The sequence below is a fragment of the Crinia signifera genome, chromosome 6 (genome assembly GCF_055691185.1).
Source record: "Crinia signifera chromosome 6, ASM5569118v1, whole genome shotgun sequence".
Taxonomy (NCBI): Eukaryota; Metazoa; Chordata; class Amphibia; order Anura; family Myobatrachidae; genus Crinia; species Crinia signifera.
Window position 1 is genome coordinate 215598267 of NC_139222.1, and position 16514 is coordinate 215614780.

A 16514-nucleotide genomic window follows, 5' to 3' on the forward strand; every position below is an offset into this window, starting at 1 on the left:
GGAGGAAACGCTGCCCGGCTCTCTCCTCTCTAGCGGGTCTCACTTCTGCACGCTTCCAGGCTGCGCACTCTGCTGCTCTCCTCTCTGTGGATCTTTAGGGTGCCCAGCCTGTCTTCTCTCTCTAAGCACGTGTCATCCTCTCTCACGCTGCTGCAAACCCTCCTCCGGCACAGTTTCATTTCACCTCTGACCTCTCCTTTTGCGCTCCTGTGCCAGTGCCCCTGTAACGGTGTGGTGCAAAATAGTACCTGAATCTGGAGCTGATTACGGCAGCAGCTTCTGGATTCCTCACGGCTTCTTCCGGAGAACCTGTGGCAGGGAATGGCACAACCCAAGGAGAACCCACAAAAGACAAGGCTACTACGGCTAGCAGCAACAAATATTTATTTAAAGGAGATATGTAAATGGGTTGCTGCAATACACTCACGTACTTATGCAAAACAGTCACTTTATATCATTCAGTAATTAAAGCTATAACTAATCAATGACCAGATTAAAGAGAGAACGATTACGCAATAAATTACATCACAACAATAACAATATGACAGAATAATATTACGTCACAACATGTCCGCCAAGTGGCGCTATGCACCCTATATACACTGCGCGGTAGTCCCTGGTGCAAAACAACACAGTTCCTGAATTTGAATAACGGTCCCGCGAAGGAAATCCTCACAAGGTGATTAGGCCATAACTTAGTGTGCACACTACTTTTATGTATAACAAAAGTGATCAAAAATCCTCTCTAAGAGGGGCAGGCAGATTCCCATCCCTTAGGGCAATCTCCTGTATCAGAGGCAAACAGGCAGTCCTGTTAGTGGGGGTATCCAACACCCCAGTACCTGAACAATCAGCTGCAGTTGCCAGCTCCTGCTGGTCACGACTCCTGGCTGGCCACTGCCTGTCTTGGGTGCTGTGTGGTCCTCTGGGTGACTCCCAGATGGGCGGCAATGTCCCTCTCTGCCAAGTGTGGGTTTTGGCAGATCCCTCTGGACAGAGCCTCTTCCATGCTTACTGCCTTCATGACCCCTATTGGGTGCTACGTCTTCCTACGCATGCCCTATGGCATCACCACGGGCAGCGAAGTTTTCCAGCGCTGCATGGAGCAACAGTTCGCTGGCTCTCCCTTTGACATCATCGCTGTCTGCATCCTCCTTATCTGCACAGCCGGGTCCATTAGTTACTGCCACTGCTGCAACCAATGCTAGTGATGGTTACGCATGCCCTATGGCATCACGACGGGCAGCGAAGTTTTCCAGCGCTGCATGGAGCAACAGTTCGCTGGCTCTCCCTTTGACATCATCGCTGTCAGCTTCCTCCTTATCTGCACAGCCGGGTCCGTTAGTTACTGCCACTGCTGCAACCAATGCTAGTGATGGTTTACATTACATTACATCTTCCATCTGCCACCTTAAAATTGATTAGCCCACTCCCCTACACCCATTAGGCAATGATTTAAGAGACGACTGGTAATAATAAATGAATAATAATCACAAAATTAAACAATCAGATTACATTATCACACAATCAAGCCAGATAGGGGTCTTGTTGGATGTTAAAGTGATCGAAACAGTTACACACTTGCAGACAAACTCTGTGCTGCACAAAATGCCCACCGCTCCTTGGCTGCACATGGTAAACAGTGCATGATCAAGCCAGATAGGTATCTTTTATGGGCCTATTTTTTTAAACTGCCATCATGTCTGCCGCTGCAGTGCCACTCTTACATGAGCCACGTGTTTGTGCCGCACACTTGTGTGGCTTAGCATAGTTATCCAGCTACCTCAGTGCAAACTTTGGCAATAAAAACAATATTGTGAGGTGTGAGGTGTTCAGAATACACTGGAAATGAGTGTAAATGAATGTTATTGAGGTCAATATAGTGTAGGAGCAAAAAAAACACAAAATTCTGCAATTTTTGCTGTTTTTAGGCTTTTTTAACAAAAAAATCAGAACCCAAAACCCAAATAAATCCAAACACAAAACACTTAGGAGGTGTTTTGCCAAAACCCATTAGAACCCAAAACCTCAAGGTAATCAGAACCCAAAACCCGAAAAGTGGCCGGTGCACATCTCTAGTATCCACACAGAGAACTTAACATGGACTATAGGTCCAAAAAACATAAACGTCTTACTTTGGTATGTTAGAGCCAAAACTTGGAGCTTTTAGGATATTCAGATCGCTGCCATTAGAGAGGAATGGGAGCCAGCTGTCTGCCTTTCCCTCCGTGGGGCTCTTTGTGGTTGAAGTTTGGGGCTGACTGCTGGTGGCCCAGAGATGGTAGCAGGTGGAGGGGTCGAGAGATGTAGTTGAGTGAGCAAGCGAAGGCTCTCATCAGGAGTGTTTGCCGTAAGCATTTTGCCATCCCATCTCACTTGTAAGCTAAAGGGAAACCCCAGTGGTATTGAACATTATGGTCTCACAGCATTTTAGTAATGTCCTTTTATTGTTTTTCAGTTAGTCAAAGTAAGGGGTGACAGATCCTGGAAAATAAGCAGGAAAACAATAAAATTTGCCCCCTCATAAGCAATATCAGATAATCGACAAGCTTGGGAGGAAACCTGATCCTTCGCCCAAAAGTAGTGGAAACAGATAATCACATCTGTTCGATTGTCAGGGGCTTGAGAACGTGGTTTAATGGCTCGATGTGCCCTATCTAGAAGAAGCATATCATCGGGTACAGCATGAGCTAGAGTACGTAAGAGTCACAATAAATAAATCCTCAAGGTGAGAAGTATCAACAGATTCTGGAATGTCGCGTATCCGAATATTTTTTTCCACACCCCCTGTTGTCGAGATCCTCTTGCTTATCGGCCAATAACACAGTCATGGCTAAGGTGTATGTTATCCTGTACATCTGTTGGTAACTGGACATCTCCTCCTGTTTCCTTTCCAAAGCATCAACCTAAGTAGAAAGGTTCTAAACCTCTGATTGAAGACCAGAAATGGCTTTGTGTACCTCCTCCTGTGTGGCCTGGCATATACCCCACATCTCAGCTAGGATAGCTGCAATGTAAGCTTTTATAGAGGAAGCCGCCAAGTCTTCAGCATCAGAATCCGCATCTGATGCACTGCCCATGGTGGTTTAAATTAGGAGTAAGGCCTTGAGAGCTAGGTAACCAGTTGCGGCAGACGAACACCTGGTAGGCGGGCCTGTCAAACTCCAGAGGCAGACCAAAAGACAGCAGATGGATGTCCTGGGTGTCAGTTGTGCTGTATGGCCCAGTCCTATATTAGGAGGCAGGCAGAGACTGCAGGGGCAAAACTTCATGTGCTGTGGTAGCCGACTTGAGGGGAGCAGTAAGGACTGGAGATGCAGTAAGCATCCATCCAAGATGGCCTGCATCCCCGGCAGGCAGAGAGGACTGGTAAAGTGGAGAGGGCCTCCGCACTGGTGTGTGGGCCCTGATTCACGAGCTGCGGTAATTGAGGTCCTGCCTTAAGGGGGGGAATGCAGGCAGCACTCCACAGGGAGAGGAAAAACTCATCCCCCTGGCTCTGCAGCTCACACCCACCCACCTAGGGTGGCAAGGTAGGACAGATGGAGGTGAAATAGGGGCCCTGTCAGGCGTAGAGGAGTTAGGTTAGAGCGACAACTTGGGAGACCTGGCAGAACATGTCTCATCTCCTAGCATGCCAAACCACTCCCCTTTTATAACAACTTATTATGTTGGCATAAAGGACTGCAGATATATTATCCCTTTCTGGTGTTTATTCTGGTGTTATTCTGTGGCTTATGTTTACATTTATGTAAAACATTTTTATAAATGAATGTTTTATGCTAATAAAATAAGCATTACTTATTTATGAGAGACGCTCTCTGTTATTGCTACCTTTTATGGTCTACCGAGGTTACCAGAATACCTTTTCGGAGCTGCAACACACATAAAGAAGTGCATATTTATCGTGTACATGTGGTAGGGAATATACTGTAGATTGTAAGCTCCACTGGGGCAGGGACTGATGTGAATGTTCAAATATTCTCTGTAAAGCGCTGCGTAATATGTATGCGCTATATAAGAAACTGTTAATAAATAAAATAAATATTTATACAATTTTATTCAATCTAACTTTCTATATTGAGACTTTCTATATATTGGTAGTAGTTATTCATAATTAGTCTACTTACAATTTATTACCTATGTGATTTATTTTGTTTGCGCCCGATTTCATTTCATTTCTAGAAAGGTGGCAACCCCCTTGCCTATAAAATGATGTATTCACCAAATAAGTAGTAGATATGTAACATTTTTTCATTGGTTTCATCACACAGGCAGAGAGCAGAACTGGATGAATTAAGAAAACAGCTGGAGGACAACTGTGCTCTGGCCACTAGAGTGCTAAAGGAGGAATATGAGAAAAGTAAAGAGGAACAAGAACGGAGGCACCAGGTTATTGACCGTTCTCCCAGTGCATACACTTATAGCTGAATCCACTCGGTTGTCATAAACCATTAAAAAGTAGAGAGGCTGCGTACTGTAAAGTGAGACCGAGTGCAGACAAACTAGTGTGTCACTGGATTAATCTCTATACCGATACTCTTGCTTGAAGCCACAGCTTTAATGTATTGAACTTGCCACAAAAATTCTGTTCTTATCTCGCCTAAAAGCAGTGCATTTTTTTATTGTGCTTTTGCAGGTAGAGCTTAATGCCATTAAAGAGCGTTTAGAGATTGAGAAGCAGGCATGGGAACAGAACTATAGAAAGAAGGAGGTAAATACTCATATCTTATTAAGTGATGGACATGCACTTGTACTTAAAAACCTGTTCATAGTGGCTCCCAGAATGTGAAATGTCTAACCTAGATACCTGATGTCTTCTGGTTTTTTTTCTCCTGGTTAGCGCTTTAACCAAAATATGTTTAGGGTGTCAGGTGGTGTGTGTGACATCGCACTACAATTGTGGCACACCTCACAAATGGTCCGGACACACCTGCATTATCACTACAGGCATGTGCACTACGGCGTGCGCGCATGTGCGCATTGATGAAAATGGCCGATTAGCGATTTTCATTAATCAGCAATTGAAGCTGAATAAGGCTTATTTAAGGATTACGGTTGTTTATGCTGAATTTAGGTCCAGTATTTGTTTACTATACTTAAGTTTTGTGGAATAATTTATGGGTTGTCCACATGGGGCATAATTCAGTTACATGTTCAGATATAAATGCGATGTCCGACCACACCGCCTCCATCCATCCTCTTGTTAAATGGCCACGATCATCCGGATACACCCGGTCAGGAGATCCATAGCCTGTCATTGCTCTTAAATGCATATGCAAGCCCTGCTGAGACTTGAGATCCATAAGCAGACGGAATTGCGTGCAACTCTAAATCAGACCCACTGACATTAATTCCACCTTTCATCCAATCTATTTTGAATGTGAATAGGGAGGTGGAAGCTAACAGATCATGGATCCCTATGGGGAGACACTGATGCACGTATACAGTAGTGGAGGATGGAGCAGGAATGGGGAAAGGTAGAACATGTTCTACTTCTCTGTCTTTGTTTTTTCATCTTTGGAATCCTAGCCATGTGCACTGCACCTGCATCTTCCCATAGATATTAATGGGATTTTGGGCTCTATAATATTGTCTTATTTATTCACCATTTTCATGCAATTCTTTTCAAATAAGTTCGTAGACGTCACTCTTGCATGTGCACTTATTGCACAAATCACATTCATGTCAACTGGTGATCTCGCACATGCTGCAGATTGGGTAATCTGCCAACACATTTTTAATTCTCTAGTCCTGTTTTGATTGTAAGGAGTTCTCTTTAGGAAGGTCAATGTGGTTAAAAAATCCAAACTGGCAAACAAAAGCTCATCGTGTAAAGCCCTACCACTATCAATTCCCTTTCGTAGTATTGCTAAAATAAGAATGCACCCTTGTTGTAATTAAGATGCAGTTAAAACTCTTTCATCATATCCGCTGTTGCAACTTCCTTCTACAGTATCTACAATTTTCCCTGCTAGGCATCGTCACACAACCGATACGCATCTCTTGCTAGTTCACATTCCATGCAACACTCTACAAATCCCTACACTGGCTGCCCCATATCCCCAAGAATCCATTTCACAATACTCTCTCTACAATACAAAACTCTCAAAGGCATTGGTGCTTTAAATATCTCAAATGTAAAGCTAGACTAGCTAAATAGCTAATTTTGCAAGTGACAGTTAGATGTGAATATTAACCCAGAATTTAAAATGCCAATAGTAGGGATTGTACAAGATGCTTGGTATTTATGTTTGATATTATTGCTGTGTTAAGTTTTAGGGTCAAAACTCTAAAATAATCTGTAGCTTGCAAGCAGGGCTCTCCTGTAGCCAGTACATCAGGAGATGTAGGAGGGTAACCACCCATCAGCAGGACCGCTACCTCTGCCTTTGTGCAAGGAGGAACAGGAGAACCACTGCCGGAGCCCTGCTAAATGACCTCCAGAAGGGAACAAATATGCATGTGTCTACTCAAACGGTCAGAAAAGGACTCCATGAGGGTGGTATGAGGGCCCGATGTCCACAGGTGGGGCTTGTTCTTTCAGACCAACACTGTGCAGGACGTTTGGCATTTGCCAGAGAACACCAAGATTGGCAAATTCCCCACTGGCGCCCTGTGCTCTTCACAGATGAAAGCAGGTTCACACTGAGCACGGGACAGAGTCTGGAGACACCAAGGGGAATATTCTGCTGCCTGCAACATCCTCCAGCATGACTGGTATGGGAGTGGATCAGTAATAGTGTGGGTGGCATTTCTTTGGGGGGCCGCACAGCCCTACATGTGCTCACCAAAGGTAGCCTGACTGCCATTAGGTACCGAGATGAGATCCTCAGACCCCTTGTGAGACCATATGCTGGTGCAGTTGGCCCTGGGTTCCTACTAATGCAAGACAATGCTAGACCTCATGTGGCTGGTGTGTGTCAGCAGTTCCTGCAAGACGAAGGCATTGATGCTATGCACTGGCCTCCCGTTCCCCAGACCTGAATCCAATTGTGCACATCTGGGACATCATGTCTCGCTCCATCCACCAACGCTGCGTTGCACCACTGACTGTCCAGGAGTTGGCGGATGCTTTAGTCCAGGTCTGGGAGGAGATCCCTCAGGACACCATCCGCCACCTCATCAGGAGCATGCCCAGGCTTGTTGGGAGGTCATACAGGCATGTGGAGGCCACACACACTACTGAGCCTCATTTTGACTTGTTTTATGGACATTACATCAAAGTTGGATCAGCCTGTAGTGTGTTTTCCACAATTTTGAGTGTGACTCCAAATCCAGACCTCCCATGGGTTAATAAATTTGATTTTCATTGATCATTTTTGTGTGATTTTGTTGTCTTCAACATTCAACTATGTAAAGTATTAAAGTTATTATATTATTAATGTATTACAAGTGCAAAGTATTTAATAATAATATTTCATTCATTCAGATCTAGGATGTTTTAGTTAGTTCGTGTTACCTTTATTTTTTTGAACAGTGTATAATCATTCTGCTGTGCATCTACCCACCCACCCACTTTCGCAAGCCTTTCCGTTTTTAGACATCTGGAATTCTAACATATCCTGTTCTCATCTGTACAAGTTACACTGCTATACCCACATTACTATCCCACTCAGCCCTCATGTGTCATCTCTGCTTGGTAGGCCTTCTTAACCCTTATAACAGTATGTTGGCATTTGTTTTGTGTACCTTTGTATGACCGAGTTTTGTAATTTTTATCAATTTTGTTTAGTGAACGCACATAACATATTTGTTATACTATCCTACCTCCAAAAATGCTTTTTTACATTACCACATACCCATTAAATGCCCCTCTGACCTCCCCAAATTATCAGACCTTTCCATTCCCCTTAAATGCCACACCAACCTACCCACATGCCGTCAGACCTACTTCACATGTCTGTTATATGCCAGCTGATTCTACCACATGCCCCTTATTTAGATTCAGACCCCCTCCAAATGATGCTTTTTTATTGCATCACACACATCCACATGCACTAGCCATGCCCACATAACATTGGCCACACCCCCACCATTTCTTAGTGCTGACCATTGCCAATTTTCCGTCCCAGGCAAACATGGTCCTTAATTTTTCACATGCCCCCCTACTCCACAGCTAAGGCTACTCTGCAACTATTGCTGAAGTCTGTCCCTATAGATCTCTTGATCTGTTCTGTTTTGCTTCCTGTTAATTTTGGTATGGAATACCCCTGGGTATTATCAGGAATCCATATTTGGATGGTGCCAAAAATGCTGTCAATTCTAGGAATAGAACACACACAAGGTTAAACAAACCAGCATATTGGCTGGTAGACATCTCAGTCTGCACTTGTATATATTTAGCCTGTTCTACCAGCAATTGGAGATTGCATCATCTTCAAGCACCAGTGATCCAGCTCTTTGTATATTTTTTAGCATGACCTGGGTTGCACCATTCACACCACAGTATTTCCGATTCCCAGATAACTCAACCAAGGTCATTTTTATCTTTAGCGCAAACTTTCAGTCACGCACAAAATTTGTTTTTCACTGTTCAATTTTTATCTGACCCTTTAACACCAAACCTTGATTCAGGTTATCCTGGCAATAGCCTGGGTTAAAAGTGTGGTGAAAAAATGTGTATGACACTCCAACCTGCAGCCAATCACAGCATTAGGACAGTCATAACAAAATGTTTAATAGGACAAATTGCTGTCTGTATCGGACACTGAAAGAAAATATAGGTGAGATACATATAGCTTGTTCATGGTAAGAATGAATTGAGCTCCTATACAGTGCGCACACAGCAGAGTCGGCAGGTGTGTACCAAGGTGAAGGATGGGTATTCCCACTATACCCAAAGAATACATATACACACAAAGTTGTATAAATTATGTCCCTTTCCGAAAGGTTCATTTCTGAAATGTTAGTTTCCTGTTTGTTAGTGATTTATAATATTTCATTGTATAAAAAAAGACCATTTTTCTTTTACATGGCTTCTGCCTATAGGAGACCTGGCTTCTTACAAGAGAAAGAGATCTGAAAGAAGAAGTCCGGAAGGGTAGAGATAAAGAGATTGAACTGGTGATTCAGCGCCTAGAGTCTGAGATGTCAACAGCAAGGGAAGAATGTGAACGGGTTGCTGAAAACAGGTGCTTAATTTATTGCAGCAAAGTGGGTTAAACAGCATATTGCAGAAAAACGTATATCTACTGTACATAAGCTTGGGTCAAGTGCCAATTTATCTTACATAGGCCATATTGACTGTTCCACTCTGATTCCAACATATGGAGCAGCAGAACGAATTAGGTTTAGAATCAAATTGGAGTCAGAGTGAAACCACAAGTGCCCATACCTTTTTATATATACAGGTTGAGTATCCCGTATTAAAAATGCTCGGGACCAGGAGAATTTTGGATAACGGATTATTCCGTATTTCGGAATATTTTAATATTTCAATGATGTATTTTGAAGTATCTTGCATTTATGCTGTATAAACACATCAAACACATGAAATTCACACAAATATATATTTTATTTGTTCAAAAAACAAGGTTTCAAAACATGAAACAAAATTTGTGTACCATCTCAGATATTGAATTTGAATGCCAAGCAATCATTTTCTTGTACATATATAGTGCCAGTTACATATCATGTCCTCAGTGGGGCTGTTATAAATGTCCCCAGTGAGTTTTTAGCAATTTTTTTTTTTTTCACTTTCTAGAAATGTATGGTTTTCGGAATAATTTGGATAACGTATATTCGGATACGGGATACTCAACCTGTATTAGTAAAACATATTAATATTCCAGAAAGGATTGAAATTGCAGTTTTTTTTTAAATGGTCTGTAAGGCATTTAGAAATAATCTAAACCTCAGAAATGTGTATAAATGCTAACACGAGGCTTCATGCACATTCACTTATTTGTCTCTTTAATACTCAAAGGCGAATTCCATAAGTTTTGCTGCCTAAATCGTGGCTGGCCAAACCGGTTCTCGAAATCTACCAACGGTCCATGGTTTCCAAATCACCTAGCTGCTGCACAGCTGTAGCAATTCCAACTGTCACATTTAGGGTGGTATTCAATCGCCAGTGACCATCTCCCCAGGCCCTATTCAATGCTGAATACCTGAATACTTTGAATACCCCCCTTAGAAACATGCTGCATTCATTTTTAACACACATTTTCTAGATCCAAAGGTTGCCTGAAAACATGAACTGTTGGCGTTTGGTGCACATTTACACTCCTTTCATGGAAATACTCTTTGCAAATTTCCTGTACCTAGCTGAAAATGCACAATTATAATGACAGCTTTTATTTTTTCTAAATTGACTCCTATATGGTCAACTGTTTACTCCACTGGCTGCTAACATTTTGAGGAAGTAATTCTTCCTTGAGAAAACTGTGTAGGCTTGCTTCTGTACTCATTTATAAGCATTTTTGGTACTTGTGTATTATAGCGGCGCCCCCGATGTGCATCGCGTGATGTTTATATCGGGTCGCATGGCATGCGATGCGACGCAATTTTTGCCCCCTATGCGATGAAAGATCGTATAAGCACCATAAAGGGTGCTTTAAAGCACCCTAATGGGTGCTTACAATGTGAAATGCACCCCCACGCCACCCCCCCCCACTATAAACGTGAACCCGAAGCGTGGCGAGCGCAGCGGTACGCGTCCCCCAACCTTTTCATACCCCCATTATCCACGTAGGCGTAGAGTTGAGAATAGAAAGTGTGGCGAGCGCAGCGAGCCACCGAGCCCGAAGCGTGGCGAGCGGACGCTGATACCTTCACAGGTATCGGAGTCCCCTCGCGGGCTTCACAGGTATCCGCGGGGCTCGGTGGCTCGCTGCGCTCGCCACACTTTCTATTCTCAACTCCACGCTGACGTGGATAGTGGGGGTATAAAAAGGTCGGAGGACGCGTAACGCCGCCCCTCGCGGGCTCGCTGCGCACGCCACGCTTCGGGTTCACGTTTATAGGGGGGGGGGGTGGCGTGGGGGTGCATTTCACATTGTAAGCACCCATTAGGGTGCTTATACAGTGTATAATCGCGTCGCATCGCATTGTATGGCATTGTATGCCATGTACAATGTCATACAATTTAAAAATTGTATGACATTGTACAGCATCGCGCAATATCGCGTCGCATCGCATACCATCGTATGCCTTATGGTATGCGATGCGATGGGCGCCGCTAAAATACACAAGTACCGCATTTTCTCTTCTAGTAACCACAGGTTACGGACTTTTAATACTGTCTTTAGGAATTGGAAGTTTTCTGTGCGTTCCAGTAATATGTCTTTTAAAAAGTGTCTAGGAATTTCAAAGGATACAGATGTTCCTAGCATTTCAGAGCCGCACAAGCCCTTCATAACCAGTAAAAACACATAGTTGCATGGGTTAAACCAGCATAATGAGATCAACATTTAGAATCTACCATAGAGAAACTGTGTTTTCCAAAGCTGGTTTTACACTAATTTTGTCCATTGAAATATTTACCATAAATATTTACCATAAGGAGGTGCTGAACATGTTCTGGACTAAGCTCACTGTGTATACGGCTGTGGTAGCATCTCTTCCGAAAAATTTGGTGTCATTACCAGTTTACATGTTGCTACAATGGGATAAACCGCAAGGTCAACAGTGGTTAGCGTCCAATGTAGCTGAGTGTCAAAGAATAGCGATGAAAGTTTGGGTGAAAATAATCAGCGAAATGCGTTCGTGGGCATAGGAGCAAGCACCCAAGGACACTCCTCGGAATCCTCTATACCATTCCAGAGTGGACCTCTAAAGGCTACACTTTGAAAGTCCTAAGAGAAATTCCTCTAGTGGCAGCTCCATACAGCACTGGAAACCGCACATCTGTGAAGACAACTGGCCTCTGATACAGCCATATTCCACCTTTCCACAGTAGTGAGCTTCACATCTGACGAATGCCTGATTTTGTTATCAATTAACATTTGAGGACCCCCTATTATTGAGGTGCCGACTCCTAAATTATTGAGGGACTTTTTCTGATGGGGAAATTCACCACACATTGTTTTTTTATTATATATTTTTTATTCCTTATTATAATTGTCTATAGAAATTTTAAATAAATTGTCTATTTCAACCTACAAACAATGCTACTATTAATTTTTTAGGTACATATCTGATTGAAGAATAGTAGAAATAATCTGTTGCTAACCTCGCAAGTAAATGACAGAACCTATTAACATTTATACACAATTATCATAATTTATGTTTGTATGCAAATACAGTTGCAATTGTGATTTTCTAGGCCTTGGAGCTTCTAAGGCTAGCAAGCAAAGCTGCCACACAGAAATACCCATCACAAATGAATTCACAATTGCGTACATATTCACAACCTACATGTATCAACGCGGAACGTAGGGGCCTAATGGTTGGTCTGTGGCTATGCAGGCTGGACACCGCACTAGCGACTTAGTGATGTTTTTGCATGTACAAGCACACCTGTCTTCAATGATATGCCCCAAAAAGGAGACTGCATTTTCCCAACCACTTCCCATAAACCCCCCAATAAAACCTCCAAATGGTCACTTCCTGTCAATTACTTTTTTATGAAATCATCATTGCAATACACAGTCTGCTGACAAACGCTCCATTACATGATTATCGCTCGTTGCGTAAAACATCGATTATGCCCAATGTTTGACTACAGCTTCTAATACCAATGTGGGGAATACTAGTACCCCATGGTTAACATGACAGAAAAACAGTATGTAAAATGAAGGGCTGTCAAATACACGTTTAACTACTCTCAATTAATGCAATACAATTCTGATTAAAATACGCAACTGAAAAAAATGAACATGATGTAATATAAAAGCTCTTCAACAATAAATCTCAGTAGACTTATTACCTCAACCTAATCATTAAGCACCTCTGTAATTAGCTGGCTATAAAATAAAGAATGCATTCCTAATCTGGCAAGATATTAAGGGGAAAATTTACTAAGATGTGTATTCTACTTCACATGTGATGTTGTTATGGGCAACCAATCAGAATCTACTTCTTATTTATTTAGCACCCTCTAGAAGATAGTAAACAGGATCTGATTGGTTGCCTATAGCAACATCACATGTGAAGTAGAATAAGCATCTTAGTAAATTTCCCCCTAAATGTCTTCTAGGGAGATTTTCCAGGAAGACGTTTGTCAGCCCTTTTTTTGATGTGCCATATGTAGTTTGCACAAATTTAAATAAGCAATATTCAATGAAGCTTTCTGAGGAAGCCACCAATTATGCCAGCGTCTGAGAAACCCGTTTAAAGACATTGCCTGGAGGAACACACTGACCTGATACGTTAGTACTATGTGGGCTGAAAGGGATACACTCTCCCACAAGTAATAATATAGACCTATTGTAACCTAGTTATTTCTGCTAGTTATTCATGCAAGGCTTTCAATCAATCAACTTTTCTTATGCTATTTGGAAACAAGCTTTTTGCTAACCTCTTTTTATGTTGTACAGCCTTTTGCTGCAAGGACTAAATGCACTAAACCGGCTAACCTATAATATCTGTAGTTTGGGAGTTAGGCCTCATTGAATATTATTATTTCCCATGCAAGTGTTCCATCTACATATGTCACAGTGAAAAAGGCCTGCCAAAATCACTTTAATTATCTATTTTAAATAAATATCTCATCTCATTGGAAGATTTGTACCATTAATTCCTTACCTGATTAGGCATGCATTACTAATTTTATTGCTGGCCAATTACAAGGCTAACTATTAACTTGAAATGATAACCTATTGTGTTGTATAGCTGGAGAGCTTTATATATTGTGTAATTTTTTATTTCAACAGCAGCCATGTGTTTTAATCTTAATTGTATTTTATATTTGTAAGTAAATGTTACATAAATGTGTGTTTTGATAATGCAGCATTTTACTTGTTTTTATATTTTGCATACTGTGGGGGTAATCTGTCTTCCCCGACAGCATTTAACTGGGCTCTCGGCAGAACGTGCCCGACTTTACAAGCAGTCAGGCACGTTCTGCCGAGAACGGCCGGCAATTGGCGGGCTCCTGGCCGCAGCTCTACAATTTTCAGCCGCATCTCGTAGCCACTCCCCCTTTTTGGCGATCGGCAGGCGGGACATTGAATCCCACATGCGAGCAGACATTGAGCCGGCCGAAAACCGGACCGGGTCACGGCTGTCGAGCTAGCCCGACAGTCGTCACACCGGATTGAATACACCCTGCATCTGGGCTTTCCAATAATATACTAATCGTTCTCAAACATTATTTTATCCTTGTCCAAAATGTAATATAGAATAGGCCTTCCAAAATGAATGCTTGTTGGTTATGTTCAAAAACCAAAAGATTTGGGCATAAAGTACTGCTTTTTATTACCACTACTTTTATTTTTACCTATTCCTTTTTTATTTGTTTACTTATATGTTTGGAAAGAAAAGACCTATTAATTCTTTATGACCCATTGCGTGTTTACGTGTATCACAATGACGACACTGGTAAATTTAATGGGGCTCTAAGTAATGGCAAAATATATGGTTTAGCATTTCTGCACCTGTGCTTACGCCGGTTTTAGCATTTCTGCACCTGTGCATACACCGGGTGCGTGCGGCCATGGCCAACACACTGTGCGCTGGGTGCACGCTTCCAAGACTGAAGCAGGGGGTGTGTGGTGGCGGCGGATAGTCGCGCCCATGGGAACGCCCAACATTTCATGGGCGTTCCTATGGTAATCGGCCCTTGATGTGGGGGGGCGGACAGATGACCTCACCAGATGTCAGCTGCAGCCCACTTCCTGCCGAATGTCCACGCATATCTAAGGTTACCTGAGAGTAACCTTAAATATGTGTGGACCTTCCACATCATTTGATGGTGGCTGCAGTGCTCTGTTTTCTCTCCATGCTAACACCCGGCTGCTGGTGCTTATGCATTGCAGCTCTTGGATCATTGGATAGACAGCAACAAGGTTGACAAGCATTAGGTCGACATGCGGGAATGTCGACATGCAGGAAGGTCAACAGGGTCATTAGGTTGACATGGGTTAGGTCAACAGTCAAAAGCTCGACATAAGGTTTTTCAATGGTTTTTTTACCCAAAAGTCGACACAGTTGACATGGACACAGGTTAAAGTGCACCGCGTCCCATCGCATGGCTCGCTGTGCTCGCCATGCTTCGGGCTCAATGCCTCGCTACACTCGGCACATTATTTTATTCTCCCACCACGCCCTAGTGGATGGTAGGGCATGAAATACCGCCTGTCGGCACATGTCGGCTAAAAAAAAAACTGCGAAAAACCCCATGTCGACCTTTTGACTGTCGACCTAATGACCCTGTCGACCTAGACTCATGACGACCTTCCTGAATGTCGACCTAGACGCATGTTGACCTAAATGCATGTTGACCTAATGGTGTCAATCTAATGACTGTCTAACAACTTGCTGGTGACCCAATGACCATGGGCCAGATTCTCTAAGCTTCAAAAGTGATAAAATGGACAGTGATAAACAGCCAGCCAATCAGCTCCTGTCTGACATTTTTCAAACACAGTCTGTGACATGGCAGGTAGGAGCTGATTGGCTGGTTGTTTATCACTCTCCATTTTATCACTTTTGAAGCATAGAGAATCTGGCCCCATATCCCCTCCGCATCCAGAGGCATTGTTTTCTTTCAGAACTCCCTTCAACCTATAAATGCCATATTATAGATTATATCAACTCTGCTGGTTACACCTTCTGTTTGGTGGAAAACATTGTTCTGCTATAGTGGCTTCTCTGGCCCATACTGAGTTAATCAGAGTTCTATAGATATAATATTCTAACCAGAACAAGAATAAAAATGATGTCTTAAGGCTTCTATTCAATATCTATTTACACAGTTTATATGCTTCTGAAATCATTTGATACCTTGAACTGTACATAATGTCAGTCAAAAGAAACTATATAACTGACAGAACATTTCAAGTCAAATCTGACTAATTTAGACAAGTGTAATTTCTTGCAGGGTTAAAAGAATCCGTGAAAAGTACGAGTCTGAGCTGCAGGAGTTGGAGCGATCTGAGAGGAAGCAACAAGAACGCTGCAACCAATTAAAGGAGCGAGTTGCCGAGCTGGAAGGAGGACAGATCAGACTTCAGGGACTCCTGAAGCAGAGAGAACAGGAAGTGGAAGACATCAGAAAGGTGAGGAAATTGATCAATATCCTAAATGGTCGCATATGCACTGTAAGGGCCCCCATACATTAGCCCGACTTGTCGGACCGGATTTCCCCAGCAGCTCCCCAGGAGGGGTCACACATGATTAGGCACTTGATGTGCCAAGTTTTGCATATGATAAATCGCCATGTGACTTATCATATGCAACTCCCGTGGAGCTACAGTGGGAGATGTGGGCTGGGTCAGTGGGCGAGGGACGCTGGGGAGCTGCAGGGGGAGAGCCGAGCGGGGGACGCTTGTCTGAGAGCTTAGTGGGATAACAGATTTCTATAACACCATGGATGGTGTAATTGTTAGTATTACTGCCTCACAGCGCTG

The 16514-nt window shown here is 42.9% G+C and overlaps 1 protein-coding gene across 3 annotated transcripts in view; it reads left to right on the plus strand.

Annotated features, from left to right (window-relative positions):
* Nucleotides 1-16514, plus strand: part of CEP131 (centrosomal protein 131) — a 139964-nt gene that overhangs the window by 116666 nt on the left and 6784 nt on the right. For all 3 annotated transcript variants that reach the window (XM_083148808.1, XM_083148811.1, XM_083148809.1), the window contains 4 exons: nucleotides 4275-4392; nucleotides 4640-4714; nucleotides 8992-9134; nucleotides 15986-16163. In XM_083148808.1, the coding sequence (XP_083004934.1) occupies nucleotides 4275-4392; nucleotides 4640-4714; nucleotides 8992-9134; nucleotides 15986-16163 (514 nt within the window). The remainder of the gene's footprint in view (nucleotides 1-4274; nucleotides 4393-4639; nucleotides 4715-8991; nucleotides 9135-15985; nucleotides 16164-16514) is intronic.